The 23,524-nt window shown below is 25.4% G+C and overlaps 1 protein-coding gene across 1 annotated transcript; it reads right to left on the bottom strand.

Annotated features, from left to right (window-relative positions):
- Positions 1-40: 40 nt before the first annotated feature.
- On the bottom strand, positions 41-22,841 carry LOC122500333. Its single transcript, XM_043609218.1, has 11 exons — positions 22,180-22,841; positions 20,436-20,540; positions 15,047-15,185; positions 12,690-12,857; positions 7,766-8,324; positions 7,206-7,631; positions 6,390-6,911; positions 4,323-4,502; positions 3,352-4,208; positions 2,788-3,231; positions 41-871 (listed from the first exon to the last, which is right to left on the bottom strand). Exons 1-11 carry the CDS (start codon positions 22,191-22,193, stop codon positions 677-679), a joined length of 3,609 nt encoding a protein of 1,202 aa, XP_043465153.1. The 5' UTR covers positions 22,194-22,841; the 3' UTR covers positions 41-676.
- Between the last annotated feature and the right edge of the window lie 683 nt (positions 22,842-23,524).

Here is a 23,524-nt window from a genome sequence, read left to right on the forward strand (position 1 = left end):
TAAGGAATGGAAATTTAAAAATAAGAAATAACACCGTGAATTAGCTTGCTAAACCTTTCACAGTATTTACTTCACAATAAAATTTCGTACACGTTGTTTCATCGCTCATACAAAAAAAGGACCTTTTCTTGGTGCAGCCTATACACGGTAACATATTGTTTTTTTTCATTTTATCTTACACGAGATTCAACAACGATCGAGTAAAAAAGCCGTCCGCGATTAACACGCGGTAACAAGGGAAGTTAAAATATACAATACATTGTTATTGCGATATAGCTATGATAATATATATATATTTATATATATCTAATAATCTCTAGATTCATAACGTAGAATCTCTTTATATATATATATATAATATATATTTATAAATAATAAATAGGAAGTGTCAAAGAAATCGAGTTAATAGCACAATTAATTTGTGTCTATACACGTAGCAATAAATTTGCAAAAAAAAAAAAAAAAATTTCTTTAGATAGATAAAGAGAAGGATCAGAGGCTTTAAAAAGTGACAGTGAATTATAAACAAATGTGTCAATTACTTGTTTTTTAAAAAAAAGAAATCTATAAGTAATAGTAATTATTTAAAAAATAATTGTAATGATAATATTTTTTTTTATTATCAGCTGATTGATTTGGCATTGTTGTCTAGAACATTCTAGCGGTGGCGCAATGGTCAGTGCAAATCATCTACCCAAGCAGTTTCTAACGTTTCAATCATTGAACGAACAAAGGCCATCTCCTTTCGTGCATTCTCCAAAATTACCCGCGGATCCTGTGACGTGCAACGCAAAATATTTGGTGCCATCACCATTGCCAAATTATTTGCGTCCATCTTCGTTCGGGCCACTACTTCCGATCTTGCGAAAATCTGCAAGAAGGAAATAAATATTTATAACTCAACTTTATTTACTATTTTCTTCAAGTTTTATTTTGTTTTTCACTGACTTTTCCCTGATTTTCACTTTTTCCTCGACCCTAAAGAATATTTCTAATTCTCTCTAATTGTAAAATTATTCGAAACATAAATATTTTGTTAACAATTCAATTTTACGAAATTTCAAGTATCAATTCAAAAAATTTTAAATTAAAAATATATTTTTAAAATTTAACTAATTTAAAAAAAACTAAACAAATATTTAAATATTTCTTATTACTTTTTTCATGGGAAATAAAATTTAAAAAATTTCAACTTCAGTTTCTTTAATAATTTTAATTGAAAATTTTAAAAGCAATTGAATGTTATAAAGAAGAATTTTATTAAAATTGTGTTGAAAATAATTGAAGTCCTACAAAGAATTTTACTATTTATAAAAATAATTTAAATTGTTCCGAAGAATTTATTAAAATTTTAGAAAATAAATTAATTTTATGTAAATATTTAAAAATTTTAATTCATTCGAGAAAGTCTATTAAAATTGTTTTGAAAAGAATTGAATTTCTACAAAGGCTTTTACTATTAATAAAAATAATTTAATTTTTGCAAAGATTTTACTATTTATAAAAATAATTTAATTTTTGCAAAGATTTTACTATTTCAAAAAATAATTTAATTGTTTTGAAGAATTTATTAAAATTGTAGGAAATAATAAAATTATTATGAAGAATTTTATATAAATATTTAAAAATAATGAAATTTTTTCGAAAAATTCAATTAAAGTTGTTTTGAAAATAATTGAATTCTTTTAATTTTTTTTAGGAATATATTTAAAAATTGCAATGAAAGTAATTTAATTTTCATATAGAATTTAAAAAAAAAATTTCGAGAATAATTAAATTATTTTTAAAGAATTTGAAATTCTTGTTGAAATTGAATTTTATGAAAATATTTTTAAATATTTAAATTCTTCCAAGGAATTTAATTAAAATTGTTTTAAAAATAATTAAAGTCCTACAAAGAGTTTTACTATTTAAAAAAATAATTAAATTGTTTCGAAGGATTTATTAAAATTTTAGAAAATAATTGAATTCATTCGTGAAATTTTATTAAAATTTTGTTAAAAATAATTTAATTCTTCCGAAGAATGTTATTATTTATATAAAAATAATTAAATTCTTGCGAAGATTTATATTACAATTTTTGAAAATATAAACAATAATAATTAATTTTGTACTTAATAAGTGAATTTAAGAAATTTTTATTATGAAATTATTTAAAAATTTATATTTAAAAATAAAAAATGTTGTAATTTGCATAATAATAAATTGAATATCACATTCTGCGCACTAGCGCACGTAACATTTGCTAGTTTTAATAATATTATTCTTACAACCTAATTTCCATTAATTTCCATTTTTATTAAATTTACACTTGAAAATATTTCATTAAAATTTTTGATAAAATTCAATTATTTGCAAAATTTTCAAAATTAAATTTCTTTAAAAGTTAATTTTCAAAAATTGTAATAAAATACTTGAAAAAAATGATTTATTTTCAATTAAATTTTACAAAATTTCAATTATTCAAAATCTTTTTAATTTATTTCAAAAATTTAATTAGAAAAATTATTTAAAAATAACTTTTCAAAAATTTGTCTATAGTTATACTTTTCACACTACAAAAATCGAAATAAGTTGCATTTTATACTAGAAATGTGGTATTTTGTCGCAAAATTTGGAAGAAAAATTGAAAAAAGTTGCAATTTTCAAATATAAGTCGATAAAAGTCGTATTATTCGAAAAAAGTCGAGAAAGTCTGGGTATAATTAATATGAATTATAATTAAGCCTGGGTATAATTAAGATATATTATAATTAAGCCTGGATGTAATTAAGATAAATAAAATACCTGAAGGAAATGCACGAGATGACACAAAACTCGTCGATTAAGATCAGGAAGTCTCTCAACAACGCCAGCGATGTTTGCAGCAGAAATTTCTGGATCATCATGACGCATTGAAACACATTCGGGATAAAATGAATCGGGTATCAGTGGTTCATAAAGTTCACGAACCCATAATTTTAAAAGTGAAGCGGGCGCGTGTGCATCCTGTGAAGCTGCCAATATTGCACCGTCTTCAAATCTATCGAGACATGATTTTAATGCGCTCACTTCATCGGCATCGGCTGATACCCGAAATATTCCCTCCGTCACTGTTCCACCACGAACTAAAACCTGACGCGTTAATGTCGTCTGAACCCAGGGTAAATCGCGTTGTGGAAAACGATCTCTCTGCAGGGCCATCACTTCCGACAAAGTTGCGCCAAACATAGAGGCGCGGAAAATTTGCAACTACGAAACAAGAGAAAATTTTACTGATTTAAACAAATTCAATTGATTTAAATCAATTCTTTGAAAATTTTTATTGTAATTTTCAAATTCAAATTTGTATTTAAAAAAAAAAATACTCACCCTGGCCTGATCGATATCCTCGATGGTTGCTTTTCGTGGTTGTCGTTTTCCATGAGCTCCTATTCGTTGAAGACGTCGACAGGCGACAGTCGCATAATGACTCACTTGCACGTGAATCGGCCACTTTGCTACTTCTGGAAATTGAAAATTAGGATCACGATGTCTATTCATATAGCCCTCGAGATATGGTTCAAATGTTGCACTAGGTGGAACGAATGCAAGACAAATTGCCATTAATTCCCAACCGCGTCTTAAACTCTCCTTCCTTGGATTTTCCGTGGTTTGACGGCAAATTTGCACATAGAGTTCGTCGCGTAATGGTGGTTTTGAAAATGCCGTATTCACAATATCCATTGCCACACCGTCCAATGTCATGCCAACATTTGCTTTACGATCGCCCATATAGACTTGTACAAGTCGAAATAAATTACACGCCTCACGTTTCAATAGTTTTTCACCGTCAACGACGACCAGCATCGGTTGTGGTATTGGATCCTTTGACCAACTGAGAATATCGCGTACGCTGAATTTCTTTCTGAATAAGAGACGAAGACCCTTTGGTCGGCCACAATTTAAATTTAAATTATCTTGGGCGTATTTTTCAATATCGCCCCCACTTGTATTGTCATCGCGTCGCGCCTCATCGTAATCGGTTGTATCGAAATTTCTTCCCGATATCACCACTGGATTTGGTAATGATATTGGTCTTGGTGTTATTGTTTCGCGTGCTTCGGTTTGAGTGACGTTTGTTGGTGGTGGCGGTGGCGGTGCAAGTGGTGCTGTCACCTGAGGCCTCGTTAATGTGTCGGCTGTATTGTAATAAGTCGCTAGGCCCGCTGTGTCATAATTCGCGAGATCTGTAAACACAAAATCTATTTATTTTTTAATTTATAAATTCATTAGCAAATGAAACGCGTGCCGTGTACTAATATTTTTCATTCTTTCAGAATAATTAGTAATTTAATTCGCACCAGCATAGTGATCTTCGAGATATTCCTGACTGGAATGATTGCTGGCTGCTTCATCGTCAGCGAACTGATCATCTGAATCGTCATCGCCTCTACCTCGAAGTTCGCTCGCTCTGCCTCCTTCCTCATCCAACGAATCGTCGCCCTCTTCTGCCAATAAAGGATCTCCAAATTTGTAACAGCCTGCGGAGCAAAAAATTAAATTAAAATTCGATTCAAATTAATTCCTATATTATTAATTATTTATTAACTTTTGTTATTAGAATCCAGGGTGTCTACTATTTTCATTCAACAAAATTCCAGCTTTTTTCCCGGCTTTGTTCTAATTTTTCCCAGTTTTTTTTTTTTCACCAAATTTAAAATTATTTAATTTCGAACATAAATAAATAAATTTTAATTTTTTTGAAAATAATGTTTTTTTTAACAATTTTAATTAAAAATTTGGAAAATAATTTAATTAAAAAAAGAATTTTTTCAATTTTTAAAAATAATCTTGTCTGTTCATAATTATAATTGAAAATTTGATTAATTCAATTTTATTAAAATGTATTGATACTAATTGAATTTCTGCAAAGAATTTTACTATTTATTTTTAAACATAATTGAATTTCTGCAAAGAATTTTATTAGCTTTGAAAATAATTAAATTGTTTTTTAGAATTTTATGGAAATTTATGAAAATAATTGAAATCTTGTGAAGAATTTTTTTTAAAAATAATATTTAAAAGAATTTAGTAAATCTGAAGAATTTTGCTATTTATGGAAATAATTGAATTTTTTTAGAAGAATTGAGAAGAATTTTTTTACAGTTTCTAGAAATAATTGAATTCTTTCGACGAATTTTAGTAACATTTTTAAGAATAATTACATTTTTCGAGGAATTCGATTAAAATTGTATTAATAGAATGTAAAGAAATTTCAGTTATTTCAAAAATTTTCAATTATTTGTTTATAAAAATTCAATGATCTTGAAACAATAGAATTGAAAAATTTCAAAAATCTTATTTTTTAGAATTTTCAAAAAAAAACTTTGCCAAAATTCAATTTTATTATAAAATTTTAAGTTCCTCTGATAAAATTCAATTATGTTTAAAATTAAAAAGAAATTCTCGTCAAAATCTCAATTATCTTTGTAATTAACAAAATTTTGTCCCAAAGTTCAATTATTTTCAAAAATGACAGTAAAACTCTTGTCCTAATTTCAATTATTTTCAATATCTACTATTTTAATAAAATTTCCCGAAAAGAATTCAATTATTTAAAAAATAAACACAAGCATTTAATTATTTTCAAAAATAATAAAAATTCGACAGAAATTCAATTATTTACAATTTTTTATCAAATTTCTTTGGAATGTCTTAATTCCCGTGGAAAAATAATAATAATTAAATATTTATTTAAAAAAAAAGTTATTGATGTTTTCGAATATTTTTACAATTAAATAAATTCGTAAAAATGTAACAGAGCATTTTTTTTTTGAGTAAAATTGTGTTCTTTATTTTCTAAAAATTTGAAAAGTTTCAAGTTCATTTTCAATTAAAATTTAAATTCTAATTAAGAAATAGAAATTATGTAAATTATTTCCTTATAAAAATTGAAAATTTTCTACAAAAGTATTAAGAAACGGGAATATATTAAATGTTTTTTTTCCAAATTAAAAGAATGAGTTTTTAATGAAATTCTTTAACAAATTTAATTATTTTTAGTTGAATTTCACAAAATTTCTATTAATTCGATAATTTTTTTTTAATTTATTTACATACTATGTATATATTTGAATCAGTGACTGATTTTACTATCAAATTAATTATTTTTAACTAATTCAAATTAAAAGAGCAGTATAAATATCTATAAAAATTGAAATAAAAAGCGATTTTTTAAAAACAAATTAAAATAATAAAACTTTTTTTAATTTGATGAAAAAATTCCCTGGCATAAAATTTCTGGCTTCTTCCCGGTCAAATTAAATTCCCGGCTATTTCCCGATTAGAAAGAGATAGAAAAAATAAGGTAAAAAGCAAAATAAAAATAGAATTAAATAGATAATAGAAATAGAATAGAACAAAAATACCAGAAAGTTTCGCCTGCTGGAGAATGTAATGTTGCAGGGGCAATAGATGATCAGCGTCGACGAGAAGATTTCCATAGTAGGGTGAAGGAGGTGGACTTGGATTTCCATTGCTTCTTTTCTTCTTTCCATTGTCAGCGTCCGTTTGACCTTCCGTCTCATCTTCGACGGCACTGTTACTACTACTATGACTACTATTGCTACTGCTGGTATTGCTACAAAGTCGTTGACGAGTCGGATCATGACTTTGTCCCACCAAATATCTCTCGTGCATGGAATCATCGTCCTTTTCATGCCGTCGACTCTGCTGTTGCTGCTGCTGCTGTTGTTGTTGTTGCTGTTGCTGCTGCTGTTGTAATTTTTGCTGCTGCTTTTGCTGTTGCACAAAACTATAACTACGAGCCAATGGCTGCTGTATACTAGAATCTATCGAATTATTGCACGCCGTTGTTCTTCGATAATCTCTCTCACGTTCAGAAACTTCCAAACTCCTTTGTTTCGACACATTACCCATAACGGTTGTACCTAAAATTTTCATACTCAATAAATACACTTGATATTTAATAAAATCTTAGTTAATAAAATTAGTAAATAAAATCTTAATTGATAAAATTAGTAAATTGAATATCAATATTAAAAAATAATCGTTGTATTCCAGTAATTGCCAGTGTTTTTTTTTTGTTTCCTAATTTTTTTAAATAATTTTTCTTTTTCTAAATGTTTTTAATTTTAAAATTAATGATTAATTAAAAATATGTTCAATTAATAATTAAATTAAATTCACAGCAGAGTAATAATTTTTCAGAATGATTTACACACCTCTCGCGAGGCTCTTCGAGGGCTCGTTCCTGTCGGTGGCAATTGATCCGTACATTTCACGGACATTCGCCTCGGATAGGGAAGCGGAACATCCATGATGTCGCCTGCCAATACTGCCGGTGGTTTCCGGTTTACTTAAATTTCTCGAATGCCCTGAACTCGGATAGAACGCAGGTGCATTCGATTTATCAAAACTATTTACTCTCTCACGATGAAGTGATTCACGTTCACGATCACGAAAACGGCTACCCATTTCAATAAGTGAACCATATTTTTCAGTTTGCGGTTTATGACTGTAACACGCTTGAATTTCTGGTGGACGATATGGCGCCATTTCCTGTCTAAATCCACGACATTCCATAACAGTTTCTCGATACGGCGATGTACTTGGCTCGGGTCCATATGAACTTCTACTACTTTCTCTACCTGGAATTTCAAATCAAAACTCTCAAGTAGAAATAAAAAAAATGGGACGTAATTATTTAAATTTTAATAATTATTTAAAATAAAATTATAATTGATTGTAAATTTTCAAATAAAAGAAGAAGGAGAATTCTTACCATTTTTACTCTTGTCTAAATCGAGATTACCAGCACGTGATTCGCGCTGAGGCTCAGTGAATGTCTTCTTTTTAAAGAGTGGAGTACTTGTCGAGAGGGACAATCCAATTGGTTGTTGTTGTTGTTGCTGCTGCTGCTGTGAATCGACGGTGGCGAGGATCTTTTGATTTTTAACGCCCTCGAGGGTTCCACTCTTGTGTGATGATCTAATTTCTAAACTACCGCTAGGTTGTCTGGACGAAGATTGTGAGGATATAATTTGTTGTTGCGCTACAGTTCGTTGTTGATGTTGATGTCGATGGGGTGAATCTAATAGTCTATAGCCAGTCGATTCGAGGGATGTTCGACTATGTGAAACTGAACTATCGCTCGATCTCCCCGAATCCTGCGAATGATTATGATGCCGTCGAGTCGTTGGTTGTTCATGATGCCTATGATGATGTCTACTATTGTGATGATGATGATGATGATGCCGTCTTGACGATGGGGACGGTGATGGCGGCGATGTTCTGAGATCAATACCAGCTCCCGTATTCATACCCAGCGGTTTATTTATTTGCTTGAAAGAAAAATTTATTTTTATTATTTCCAAAATATAAATACATTATAATAATCGTAAGTTCCTTTCCGTTAGCAAATTATCTGCATTCATTTGTTTGTTTTGAAAATTAAATTTTGTGGGTTAAGTATTGGCATTTTTTGTTTTTTAATGTCAAACTTTTTAATGTGGAAAATACTTTACTTATTAAATTGTCTCGACTCTTTGGTAAAAAATCTAAAATTATCAAAAATTCGAAAAAATTCAAAAATCCAAATTTCTTAAAATTCAACATTTTTTCTTCTCCTTTATGGGATTTAGCTTCATTATTTTTGTGCTTTTGGAAAATACTTTACTTAATTAATTGTCTCGACTCTTTGGTAAAAAATCTAAAATTATAAAAAATTCGAAAAAATTCAAAAATCCGTTTTTCTTAAAATTCAACATTTTTTCTTCTCTTTTATGGGATTTAGCTTCATTATTTTTGTGCTTTTGGAAAATACTTTACTTAATTAATTGTCTCGACTCTTTGGTAAAAAATCTAAAATTATCGAAAATTATCAAAAATTCAAAAATCCGATTTTCTTAAAATTCAACATTTTTTCTTCTCTTTTACGGGATTTAGCTTCATTATTTTTGTGCTTTTGGAAAATACTTTACTTATTAAATTGTTTCGAATCATTGGTAAAAAATCTGAAATTATCAAAAATTCGAAAAAATTCAAAAATCCGAATTTCTTAAAATTCAACATTTTTTCTTCTCTTTTATGGGATTTAGCTTCATTATTTTTGTGCTTTTGGAAAATACTTTACTTATTAAATTGTCTCGACTCTTTGGTAAAAAATCTAAAATTATCGAAATTTATCAAAAATTCAAAAATCCGAATTTCTTAAAATTCAACATTTTTTCTTCTCTTTTATGAGATTTAGCTTCATTATTTTTGTGCTTTTGGAAAATACTTTACTTATTAAATTGTCTCGACTCTTTGGTAAAAAATCTAAAATTATCAAAAATTCGAAAAAATTCGAAAATCCAAATTTCTTTAAATTTAACATTTTTTCTTCTCTTTTATGGGATTTAGCTTCATTATTTTTGTGCTTTTGGAAAATACTTTACTTATTAAATTGTCTCGAATCATTGGTAAAAAATCTAAAATTATCAAAAATTCGAAAAAATTCAAAAATCCAAATTTCTTAAAATTCAACATTTTTTCTTCTCTTTTATGGGATTTAGCTTCATTATTTTTGTGCTTTTGGAAAATACTTTACTTATTAAATTGTCTCGACTCTTTGGTAAAAAATCTAAAATTATCAAAAATTCGAAAAAATTCAAAAATCCAAATTTCTTAAAATTCAACATTTTTTCTTCTCTTTTATGGGATTTAGCTTCATTATTTTTGTGCTTTTGGAAAATACTTTACTTATTAAATTGTTTCGACTCTTTGGTAAAAAATCTAAAATTATCGAAAATTATCAAAAATTCAAAAAACCGAATTTCTTAAAATTTAACATTTTTTCTTCTCTTTTATGGGATTTAGCTTCATTATTTTTGTGCTTTTGGAAAATACTTTACTTATTAAATTGTCTCGAATCATTGGTAAAAAATCTAAAATTATCAAAAATTCGAAAAAATTCAAAAATCCGAATTTCTTAAAATTCAACATTTTTTCTTCTCTTTTATGGGATTTAGCTTCATTATTTTTGTGCTTTTGGAAAATACTTTACTTATTAAATTGTCTCGACTCTTTGGTAAAAAATCTAAAATTATCAAAAATTCGAAAAAATTCAAAAATCCAAATTTCTTAAAATTCAACATTTTTTCTTCTCCTTTATGGGATTTAGCTTCATTATTTTTGTGCTTTTGGAAAATACTTTACTTATTAAATTGTCTCGACTCTTTGGTAAAAAATCTAAAATTATCAAAAATTCGAAAAAATTCAAAAATCCAAATTTCTTAAAATTCAACATTTTTTCTTCTCTTTAATGGGATTTAGCTTCATTATTTTTGTGCTTTTGGAAAATACTTTACTTATTAAATTGTCTCGACTCTTTGGTAAAAAATCAAAAATTATTAAAAATTATCAAAAATCCGAAAAATCGAATTGCTTAAAATTCAACCTTTTTTTTTGTATTTTATGCCATTTAGCTTTATTATTATTTGAATTTTTATTCAAGAGAAAAAATGGAAAACTGAAAAAATTTAGAAACTTTTAAAAATTCCAGACCTTTTCCATGATTTCCATGATTTCCAGATTCTGTATGAACCCTGCTTTTGTCTGACTTTCTTCTAAATTATCGAATTCAGTGATTTCTGTGGTGAATTTGGTTAAGTTGTAAAATGATTAATTTCTATTTGAATTCGTTTTTTTTTTTAATGTAGAAAATCTGATGTTAATTTAATTCTTTTTTCGTTATGCACGGCAAAAAATATTTAGCTGGATGAACTACAGATTTCACTTTAGTAGCGAAATTTTTCAGTGCTTCAATTAATACTTTCGTTATTCTAGAGAAACTTATCGCTATTTCAAGTAAAACTTTTTTCATTGTGTAATAATTATTATTTCTTTGAAAAGTATTTAATTTAAAATGGCTTTATAAAATAAGCAATGCAAAAGATGACCCAGATACTAATTGTAATTGTTCTAGCCATAGTTTAAGTCTAGTAATGTAAATTCTACTTTAATTGAGACCACTGAGTGAAATTATTTAAATTTTAGTTAGTTAAATCTCTTTGTTAGGTTATAATAATTATTTCTTTAAAATTTTTTAAATTGTTTAAAATAAGCAGCCTCATACAACATTCCCGCGCGCTTGCGCGCGGATAGTTTGGCTAGTAAGCTAATAATTATAAAACATGAAGAATGCGGTCGCTTTCTTCATGTTTTATAATAATTAAAATTTGATACTATCATTATTTTATATTATAAAAATATTGTTACTGTAATTTCTTCAAAATTATTTTTATTTCAATTCAATTCTTCATTTCTAGAATTTTAAACTAAAATTCTTTTTTAAAACAATTTTTTAAAATAATTTTTGTAAAATTTCTTCTTTGAGAATTTTTTAATCCCTTTGTTTACAATTCAATTTTACCTGAACTTTCGATTATTCTGATATTCTTCAATTAAATACATAAATTAGAAATTAAAAACTTTAAATAATTAAAAAAAATTACATTAAACTTTTTGAGAAAAATTAATTCTATAAATTTCCTTAAAAATCTTGTCAAGAATTTAATTAAAATAAAAATTAAAATTAAAATAAAATTAAAATAAAATTATTCGCAGGAATTCAATTATTCTCAAAAAATTTGAATAAAATTCTTCGAAATATTTCAATTATTTTTAAAATTGACAAAATTCTTCGCAAGAATTCAATTATTTTCAAAATTGATAAAATTCTCCGCAAGAATTCAATTATTTTCAAAAATGATAAAATTCTTCGTAAATATTCAATATTATTTTCAATATTAATTGTCACGTAATTTTGATTATTCTGACATTCTTCAATTAAATATATATTAGAAAATAAAAACTTGAAGAATTAAAGAAAAATTCAATTAAACTTTTTTAAAAAATAAATTCTACAGAATTGTCAATTAAAAGTATGAAAAGTTGAAATTTTCTAAAAGATTTTAATTTGAAACATTTTCAAAATTCAATTATTTCTAAAAATTTGCGCTATATTGCTTTCAATATTCAATAATAATCTAAAATTTTAACTGAAATTCATTTTTATGAAATGAAAATCAATATTTACTAGAAAAATCCACGATAATTCAATTATTTAAATACAAAAATAAATATTTTATTAAATAATTAAATGTTTCTTAAAATTGAATTTTTATAAAGAATTTTAACAAATTTTTAAATAATTGAATTCTCTTGACAAATTTTAATAAAATTTTTAAGAATAAGTTTATTTTTCGGAAATTTGATTAAAATTTTATTAAAAATAATTGAATTTCCCCAAAGAGAAAAGAGGTTTTGAAACTTTTTTTTTATAAGAGTTTTTGAAAATAATTGAAATTTTGCCAAGAATTTTATTAAAATTATTGGAAATAATTGAATTTCTAAGAAGAATTTTACTAATTTGGAAAATAATTGAATTTATGCAATCATTTTTAATTGCTTCAAAATTCAAGTTCTTTTAGTGTTTTTAATTAAAATTCTTCTATAATTTCTTTATTTTTAATAATCAATTAAAAATATATATTAAAAAATTCAGAAGAATTGGAATAATTAAAATTTCTCAAAAATTTACGTTCTTTAAGACGATTGTTCATGTTTTTTTCTTAAGTTGATTAATTTCGAAATCGCAATTTTCTAATTTGAAAAAGAAATAAAAAAACCAAAAAATAGAATCAATAAAATTTCGCAAAAAATACCATATTAGCTGCCAAATTAGGATTCTCGTGATGATTAAAACGTCCTGTTCGACCAACAATCGGGGTTTGAGTTTGCGTTGAAACCGATTCCTTCTTTCTTGAGTCATTTTGCTTCTGAGAATTGGTCGTTCCTTCACCACCTGCTGGTTCTGTGTTCTGCTTCAATGTCTACAAAAAAAGGATGATTCAGAAATCATTAACATATAAAATTTGGGATTTTTTTTATTGAAAATCAAAATTATAATTACAAATACGCCAAAAAATATTTTTCTTATTAATGTATTAATAATTTTTAAAAAATTAATGAAACTTATTTTAAAAACAAAGTAAGAGAAAAAAACATTTTCTGAGATAATGTAAGAGCAGTTTGAAGCGATTAACATTTGTCATATATACACACGAATACGTTAATTGACCTAATTAATAATTGTCTCAATTTGTAATAATTAAGTCGATTTAATTTTTTTCTGTTTTTAAAATTTCAGAAAGTTCATTTTAGTGGCAGCTGCACTTTTATCATGTAAGCATATATATAGTTGTGAAAACGATATACATGTATTGAAGCATTTTCAAATTGGGACGAAGGACAAGGTTTTAACGATCCTCGCCATCAACCCACTGCACTCCCTCGCCAATACTTTTACCTATAGAACACTCGAGAGTCATAAAGTAAAACGTCCGCTCGAGAAAATATTACCACTTAGTTTTTCCGCTTTGACAAAAAAAAGGAGGAAAAAAAAATCATTTAATTTATTTACTACTACTTCTTTACAAGTGGAAATTAGATTTTTTTTCTTTAACAAATTTACGTACATTTTTGCTTAAATTGAAAATTACTTTCAATAAAAATATAATTTTGTTTTATATTTGGAAAAAAATTCACTTTCATTTTTAAAAGAGGAAACGCATTGAATTTTTTCAAAGGAAACAGTTAAGTGATTTGTCATTGAACCGTAGGCAAAGACTTCTATGGATGAATTCACACGCTTTCTATCGACATTATTATTACAAAAAAAAAAAAAAAATGAGGAAAAAAAAATGGTGTAATTGGAAAATCATAAATACTTTATTCTAATTTATTTGCGATATCGCGATTAAAAAAAAAATACTTGCAATAAATTTAAAATATTCGGCATAAATTAATTTTATAATTTTAATTATATTAATTAAAATAGTTTTTCTGTTCGAGATTTCTTGGGAATTTCTAATTTAATTTTTAAAGTCATGGTCCAGGAGGAAGCTGTGCATCTGGGTACTTTACTCTCCAATATCTCTTAGCGTATGACTAATGCAGGATCCTAAACATTTTGTAGATGTACACTACGATACAGGCCACACTTTTTCATCTGGCTCTCTGTGATCACCTATTTATAGCCACACCAGAAACCAAGATGGTAGCTTACTCACATTTCCACCTCTATGCCAAGTAGGCACACACTGCCGACGGATAAAATTCAAGATTACAAAAAAAATTTAACCATAGAAGGCAAAATTCTTCAAAAATAAAAAATATTAACAAAAAAATGTTGTAAAAAATATTTTTTAAAAATAAAGTTTAAAAATTTGTATCATTAGGTACATGAAACCCAATGGAAAAAATATCTTTCAATTTTTAATCTCAACGTGACTGGAAAAGAAAATTACAGTAAATTTTCCTTGCGAGAGACGAAAAGAAAAGAAAATGAGAAGAATTTGCAGTTCAAAAATAATGCAGAAAGAATTTCAGAGGCCAATCTATTTTAGCCGCTGGGAGACAAATATTTCAAAAATAAATTATTTTTTTTAACTCTCGAGTTTTCTTTTTATTCTACCAGATTATGTATAGCAAAAATAATAAACAAAAACAAAAATCTAGTGGAAAAAAAAATTCTTTTAAACTAATTTGGTAAAAAAAAAATTTTTCATTTTCTGTATAAAAAGAAATTGATCTGAAACTATGAACATTTCCTCGAGCCCCTGATCCTTATTAGAAAACACAATGCAGAATGACGTCAGTGTAATCAAACTCAACCAATTTTTATCGTCGCCAGCACAATATACACCAGAAATATTCTTTACTGGAAAAAATAAAGGAAGAAATTCCAGAATTAGAAAATAAATTCCAAGTTAAAAAAAAAAACCTTCCGGAAATAGAAAATAAATCCCAAGCTCTAAGAAAAGAGGGAAAAAAAACTCCGGAAACAGAAAATAAATTCCAAATTTAAAACAAAGAGGAAGTTTGAAAATAAGATAAATTAGATAATAAATTAAATAAAATTTGGGTGATCCTAAAATTTATGAAGAGAAAAAATTAGAAAATTGAAAAAAGGGATTTTTGAATTAATTTTTTTAAAAAATGTAATAAAGCATAAACTCACCTGTAATTTCGCCAGAGGAATGATGTCGCAATCATTAGGACGGTGCCAGACTGTCTTTTGTGATGTTGCATTATAATAATAAAATCTCGAAGTATTTTGATCGAACAACTCCCACCATTGATTATTATCCGTTTTCTTACTGTAAATAAAAAGGAGAAGAAAAAAAAAATGTCGGTAAATAGACAAACGTTATTCGAGGAAGAGGGGCAAAACTGAAACTCAACAGACCCGTTCATTCAAACCGCCAACTGAATGAAGAAGTTTAATTTGCTTTACGGACAAATCAAATTAATCAGACAACATTCATGACGTATATTTAAAAATTCAACATGTTAATTAAATCGTCAAGCATTATCAAGAAAATTAATAAAAACATTATATCTTCGAAGTCATACATTGATGAAAGAAAGAATACAAAAAAAATAAATAATACAAAAAACGTAAATATAAAATTATAAATACAATAAATGATTATATTCTGCATACAGGAAATGCATTTTCAAAACTTATTTCAATCAAATATTATTAATTAACTAGTAAATGGCGCAACATGGTTTATTATTATGCAAATATCAAATATTTTTAATTTCAGATATCAACTTCAATTTTTGAATGATTTCAGATAATTTTTTTAAAATTCAATTTTAAGTAATTAATTATTATTTATTATTTTCTAAAATATCAGTGAAATTCTTTGGACGAATTCAATTATTTTAAAATCAATTTTAATTAAATTTCTCGAAAAAATCTAATTTTCAAAAATTTGTAATAAAATTCTATGGAAGAATTCAATTAGTTGTCATGAATAAAATAATTTATTTTAATTCATGACAAATAATTTTTTACAGATTTTCAAATATTTTCAATACAATTTTAATAAAATTTCTTGAAACAATTCAATTATTTTTGTAAGTTTAAAAAAAAATTTCGCAAGAATTCAATTATTTTCACATAAATAATAAAATTTTTCGCAGGAATTCAATTATTTCAATACAATTTTAATAAATTACTCACAGAATAGCAATTATTTTCAATTCAACTTTAATGAAGCAATTTAATTATTTTCAATAGTTTTTAATCAAATTTTATGGAAGAATTAAATTATTTTTCATGTATAGTAAAATTTTTTCCAGGATTTCAATTATTTTTTTTTTAATTTTAATAAAATTTTTCGTAAGAATTCATTTATTTTCATGAATAATGAAATTCTTCGCAGGATTTCAATTATTTTCAATACAATTTTAATTTTTTAATAAATTTCTCGAAGAAATTCAATTATTTTTCAAAATTTTAATAAAATTCTTTGAAAGAATTCAATTACATATTTTCATAAATAATAAAATTGTTTCGAGGAATTCAATTATATTTTCAATTCAATTTAAATAATAATATTGAATTTATATTTAATTTTAATTTGTGGCCTAAAATTAAATTTTATTATTTTTATATAAATAATAAAGTGCTTCCCACAAATTCAATTATTTTCAATCCAATTTTAATAAAATTTCTCTAAATAATAAAATTTTCGAAAAATTTAATAAAATTCGTCGCAAGAATTGAATTTTTTTTTCATAAGTTATAAAATTCTTTAAAGGAAGTCAATTAATCTCAATACAATTTTAATAAAATTTCTTAATAGAATTCAATTTAAATCTTTTTCAAAAATTTTTATAAAATTCTATTCAAGAATTAAATTATTTTTGATTGAAAATTATAAAAGTTATAAATATTAGTAATAAAATTTTTTCAACTAAAATTTCATCCTTTAAAATTATGAAAAGTACTTATAAATGCAAAGTTATGGAAAATAATACAATTTTTTTTATTTTTCTGTAGAAAATATTTTTACAAAACTTATTCTCTGAATGAATAAATTAAAAATCTGAATTTAAATAAATTTGAATTAATAGAAATTTGAACTTGGAACAAAAATGATATGAAATTTCGGAAAATGAATTTCTTAATTTTCTAGAAAATTCAAATTCAATGCAAACTAGACATAAAAATAAATAAAAGTACTGTTTTTTAATCAAATAAATCCCATTAACTTTTGCAGTAATAAAAATTAGTTTTTCTAGAATAATGTATAACTAAACTATTTTTATATTTTAGAGTGTTAAATTTAATTTACAAATAATAGATTATTTGTCAAATATTAATTAATTTTATTTTATTTTTTTAATTAATTGTTAAATTATTATTAACTTAATATTTATATTTTCCAAAGTATATGTAAATAATTTTTATCAAATTCAAATTGTATTTCTAAGGGCGAAAAGTAGACTGACCATTTCTAATTATAATAATGAAAGAAGAGCGGTGGATTTTTTAAATATGTAAATTTCGTCAAAAGAAAATAAAAATAAAAATATTCTTTCAAATTTCACGTAATGAATAAAAAAATTAAACATTAAACGAGCTGCTCTCTGCTCTAGTGTATGAATTATAATACACCGGGGATTAAATCTCTCGCTAGCTGCTATGCACATATATGAGGTATCTTGACCACGAATGCAAAGCCCATCCTGCATTTCTGACGGAATTTAATGCTCGTGCACTAAACACGTTGAGAAGATCTGTGTCAGCGATGTTCAACCTTTGACCAGTAGTCTTGCTTCCATATAAACAGTTCCGGCGAATTTATTTTTATCGCAAAGAAATATTAAATGAAAATCAATCTCTACTTTGCCTTTTGAAGTAATCACACTACTGCGAACAAAGTAAACTTATCGAAATAACAAACTCTTTGATATATTACCATATACTCAAATTTATCACTTTTTATATTTAGTTACAAATAAAATTGTCGATAAATGTTAAATTTCTTTTTTTCTAAATTTTACGAAATTTTACTGTTGAAATTTTTCCAACTTAATTTTTAGTCTCTTTGAAATTTTGAATAAAAATTTATAAAATTAAGTAAAAATTCTAATAATAGAACAAAATTTGATATTGGAAAAAATAATCGCAATTGCTTTTTTTTTCTAACAAAACAAAGAAATACAATGACAAAATATAATGTAGGGCGAAAAAGAAAAGATTTGAAAGTTCAGAGTGCCCTTAAGCTACAGGATGCAGATATACATGTATATATGAAGCTCATGCCTGCAGTCTCGCGAGAGATCGATACCCTATATTCTTTCTTCAATTTATCATTCCAATATTTTTCATTCGTCTATTACTTTGCAAATGTCAAATATCCTATAAATCATAAATTAATTACTATAACAAGAAAATTACAATAAACGTCTAAAAATTATTCAACTAATTAACAGTAAATTTCGTCATGAACTAATTTCTTCGTTTCTCTTCATTTTTGTTTTCTTTCTATTAATCTTTTCATGTTTCAATTAATTTCAATTTAAATCCAATTAATTTCTTTTAATTATCTTAAATAATTAATTTCTAATTCACAATTTTCGATAAATTTCAATATTCTTTCCAAATACAGGGTGGTTACAAGTTTCAGTTTATCAATTTCCCTAACAATTCTCTGACAATTTAATGACATTAAAATTATTTTCCATGAAAAAATTATTTTTACAGAAAAATATGAATGATTACGGAAAATGAGTAAACTTTATGCATTTGAATTATTTCTAAAAATTTCAATTATAATTCTTTCTGAATACAATTATTTTCTACAATTTTCAACTAAACTTCATCTCTAAATCAATTATTTAAAATAATTTTTAGAAAGTTCTTCTAGAATTCAATTATTTAAATACAAAAACTCAATTTTTTTCTAATAATTGTAACTGTCCATATTTTTATTTATATTTTTCAAAAATTCAATTATTTTTAAAAGATTTTCCCAAATTTCAATTATTTGGAAATTTTTCAATTTAAAAAACAATTATCTTTCAAAAATTATTTTAAAATATTTTCAAAAAATTATAATAAATTCTTATAATTAATTTTTTTTAAATATTTTAAAATAATTTTTGAAAGAAAATAGTTTTTCAAATTGAAAAATTTTCAAATAATTGAAATTTGGAAAAATCTTTAAAAAATAATTGAATTTTTGAAAAATGTAAATAAAAATAATCAAATTGTTGAAGAATTTTAATTATAAATTAAATTTCTCAAAAATTTTAATATGCAAGTCTAAAAAAGTAATAAAATTTTTATTTATTTTGTTCGCAGATAATTGAATCTTAAAAAATTACGATAAAACAATTTTAAGAATAAGTTTTAAAAATATTTTAATGCAATTTTTCGAAAATAATTGAATTTCTTAAAAGAATTTTTTTAAAAAAAATTTCCAAACAATTGAAATTTGGAAAAACCGTTTAAAAATAATTGAATTTTTGAAAAATATAAAAAATAATCATATTTTTGAAAAATTTTGATTGTAAATTAAATTTCTCAAAAATTTTAATATGCAAATCTAAGAAAGTAATACATTTTTTAATTACTTTGTTCGAAGATAATTGAATTTTAAAAAATTACGATAAAATAATTCTAAGAATTAGTTTTAAAAATATTTTAATGTTTTTTTTCGAAAATAATTGAATTTCTTAAAAGAATTTGAAAATATTGAATTTTAAAAAATTGGAAACTAATTTTCATTAATATTTATGTTTAAGTTTACATTTAATGATTTTTCATTCAAATTTTTAATAATTCAATTATTTGGAAAATTTGTAATTAAAATTCTTCAAAAGTTTGTTTTCAAAAATTTTAACGAAATACTAGACAAAAATGAATTATTTTCAATTACATTTTACAAAATTTCAATTATTCAAAATCTTTTTAATTGTATATTTCGAAAATTTAAATAGAAAAATGATTCAAAAATAATTTTTTAAAGATTTGTTTATAGTTATTCTTCGTGCTTTAAAAATCAAAATAAGTTGCATTTTATGCTAAAAAAAATGTGGTATTTTGTTGCAATATTTATAAAATAAATTCGAAAAAGTCGCAATTTTTGAAAATAAATCGAAAAAAGTCTCAATTTTCTTAATTTCCCTGACAAAAAATTTTTTTTTTCTGTCATTTCCCTGACTTTACTGACATGTTATGATTTTCTATTAAAAATTGAAAAAAAATAGAAAATTAATTTACTTTCAGAAAATTCTCTTCTCCTTCGTCTTATTTAAAAATGAAGACGTAAAATAATAAATTTATGAGTAAAGTAAAGTAAATTTTGCACAGTGCAATTTTCCAGAAATAGCAAAACTGGAGAAATGTTTTGCCATTAAATCGTAAACAATTTTCGCTTGACTCATAATTGAAAATTGATGTCAAAATTCCAGACTTTGTCGAAACTAAAATAGAATTATTTGATATAATGCTAGTTTCCTATGAAGTAGTATTCAGTATTTATCTAAAAATAGTTTATTGGGTTTTGGAAAATATATCTATATGTGTTTATATGTATACTTACACAGGAACACCTGGTGGAGGATCCCAAACACATTCCCCAGTTGTTAGATTGGCGTACATGTGTTCTTTCGTTCTTGGTTCGATGATCTCCACCCATTCCATTTTACTGAAAATTCAAATCATTTTGCATTATTTAAAATGAAAATTCTCTCTTCGCTGTGTTTATATATATATAAATAAAATTGGTAACTATTTCAATGAATAAATCAATATCAATGCAGCAGGATTGCCACAAATATTTAATTTTGTTTTTCCCTGACTTTTCCCTGACCAATTCTACTTTCCCTGATGCAGTGAAATTTTAGCGGAAAAAAAACTGAATTGTTATTTGAAGTAAAAAATATTGTATAAAAAAATTCACTCTTTAAATATAAATTTTCTGACTAATCCATAAATTTCCAATTAATTCTAAAGAGAGAAATTGTTCAATTTTATCATATGTAATTGTAAATCCCCTCGGATTTCAAGGCCGTATCAGTAGTTTTGACAGTTAATATTAACATCCAAAAGTTTATCACTAAATAAAAATTCCCCGCTCTTCTCAAAAATGGAGAACAAAATTATTTTCATTTTCCAAACGACAAAGTTAATTTAAATATTTTGTATGATAAAATTATTTTATAAACGACATTATCGTGAGAGTACTTAACTCTTTAGGGGGAAATTATGAAAAAGTGATGAGTTTAATGAAATGAAAATATACAGAAGTCCATTAAACATAAAAGGGATGTACTTAAAATTAAGCGAAGCATAAACATAAGGTTGCGAGTACCACTTTCATTGATTCCACTTAAAATTAAATGAAACTGGAATTTCTAAAGAATCTTATAAAGCTTGTCGTTTATGACTCTTTGAAATGTTGTAAATTCACCATTTTAAATTATATACAGAGGGAGAGAATGAAAGAAAAAGAAATGCATGTGCATTATGTTAATTATTCATTTAAAAAAAAAAAAATTTTTGCATACTCCATTCATGTCTTGGAAATTTTTCTACTCTACAAAATGTATAACAATAATCGACAATCAACTTAAACGTTTTTCTGAAGACTATTAAAGAAACATAAACTCTTTTCTCAACTAGAATATTCTCTCTCAAGCAATTTTTTATTTTCTCGAAAAAAAAGAGAAAAAAGAACCCGAGTTACACTATAACGAGGGAAAGTGCTTCCTTGAAATTGAGATTATTGAATAATAAAATACACAATTCTGTGTTAGCAGACATTCTGCAGATAGTAAAAAAAAACAATAAAAAAAAATTTTCAATATTTTGGCGTGAACTGTCACATTGCACACCCTTTTCCCAATATGACAATCGATGAAAATGCATACTGCAAAACCGGCTGATGTCATGCTGGTCATTTAATTGGCACAAATAGTCCGCGCAAATTTATCTATCTGGAGATCGGTACGCGAAAGTGCAAAAAAGACGAGTACGAGACGTGGACAAAAGATAACAGCGAAACAAGTGACAGGAGAGAAAAGAAGGGTGCAGCGCGAGGTCCCACCCAAAGCCAAGCTTTGCGTTACTTAATTTCTTCTCTTTTTTTGTAAATAAAAATACAGGAAACGATTAACGTTAGGAAACATTATATCGATAAAAAAAAATCGATGACTAATCACAATCATTAAATAAAAGTCGGCAAATTTTACCCAAAAGGAAAGCAAAATTTCACTAAATAGAATTTATCAACAGTTTGACATTTTAGAATCAGAAATTACAATTAGATACAATTAATAACTCACTTATCGGATGCCATTCTTTTTTTGCAAATGAAAAGAACTCCTTCGGGAAATCCACGTTCTCGCGTCACACTAAACAATATAGATTTGCCCCACTTTTAATCCTCGTGTTTTTTTTATTTAAAACTCGACTATTTAATTGACAATGCCACTTTGATTTCGCAACTTGCTATGTTCCATTGCTGCAAGTGCGAATGTAAAACAAAAATGCAAATCTTGACTTTTTCATGACAGAGAATCACTGGCGGCCATCTTCCTCCGGACCCAAACCACTACTGATCAAATGATCTAGTTCACAATGCATTTACAATAATTGCATTAAACGACAATCCCCTAGGTGCTTATGTCAATTTCAGTAAATATATTATATCACTTCTTGATAAATGACCTGAATAATTGTGCTTTATTCAAGAAAATATTAACCGAGGAGAAAATGAAGCTTTCGCTTTCGTCAGACTTCGCGTTTTAAAATGCTGATCGTGCGTGTATTGGTAGATAGAATTTTTATCATATGCCATGATAATTTAACACAAGTTTTTTTTAATAACATTTTCACGAAACTTAACGATATCATGATTTTTTATCATTATTGATACATTTTTCATTTTGACAATCATTTCTTTAGAGAAATACAAAAAGTAAAAGACAATTTTCAAAAAAGAGCAGACGACACATTTTTCTTTTGTAATAAAGAATAAAGTTTATATCACAAGAGTAGAAAGTATTCCCTGGACAAATAATGAATAAAATAAACCAATTAGCGTGTGGGAAAATTGGTTGTCAAAATAGAACAGTGAAACGAGCTTTATGATTTTACCGACAGTTACTTTATCGACCAGGTTTTTTTAGTGGGGTGCTACCCTCTGTACCAAAAACATAAGTTCGAATGCTCATTATGCCGAATTTACAATTTAGAAATGACCAGATACGCGAATCCTCAATAACCTAAATTGTATATTGAATGAAATTCAAAAGTAGGGAATAATCATTTGATATATTCTGCATATGGAGAATATTATTTTAAACTAATTCTTTTTTTCCACAATTTGAAATTATTGCAATTTTTATTTTTGGAATTTCCACTTTACCTACATTTTAATAGATCGAAACGTAAAATATCAGAATTGACATTTAATTGAAATATGATGGAGAATAAATATATATTCACTGAATAAAAAGATTAAATAATTATTAAATGTTTGAATTTAATAAAAACATATTGTTCAAAAGTTACAGTGCGAATTGTACAGAATATATATTAATAAGAAATATAATTTGGCAGAATGTCGATTCGATCGATTTTATATTTGCAAGAAATTCAATTTGACAGAATATCAATTTATAAGAA

This window comes from Leptopilina heterotoma, unplaced genomic scaffold (assembly GCF_015476425.1).
Source record: "Leptopilina heterotoma isolate Lh14 unplaced genomic scaffold, ASM1547642v1 Lhet_183, whole genome shotgun sequence".
NCBI classification, from domain to species: domain Eukaryota; kingdom Metazoa; phylum Arthropoda; class Insecta; order Hymenoptera; family Figitidae; genus Leptopilina; species Leptopilina heterotoma.

What these genes read in the sequence shown, in the direction of transcription:
- LOC122500333 (XM_043609218.1), bottom strand. An exon ending in TTTAGACAAGAGTAAAAATG is followed by an intron (nt 7,632 to 7,765) that starts GTAAGAATTCTC and finishes TTGAAATTCCAG; the next exon opens with GTAGAGAAAGTAGTAGAAGT. An exon ending in AGGATATCGATCAGGCCAGG is followed by an intron (nt 3,232 to 3,351) that starts GTGAGTATTTTT and finishes CTTGTTTCGTAG; the next exon opens with TTGCAAATTTTCCGCGCCTC.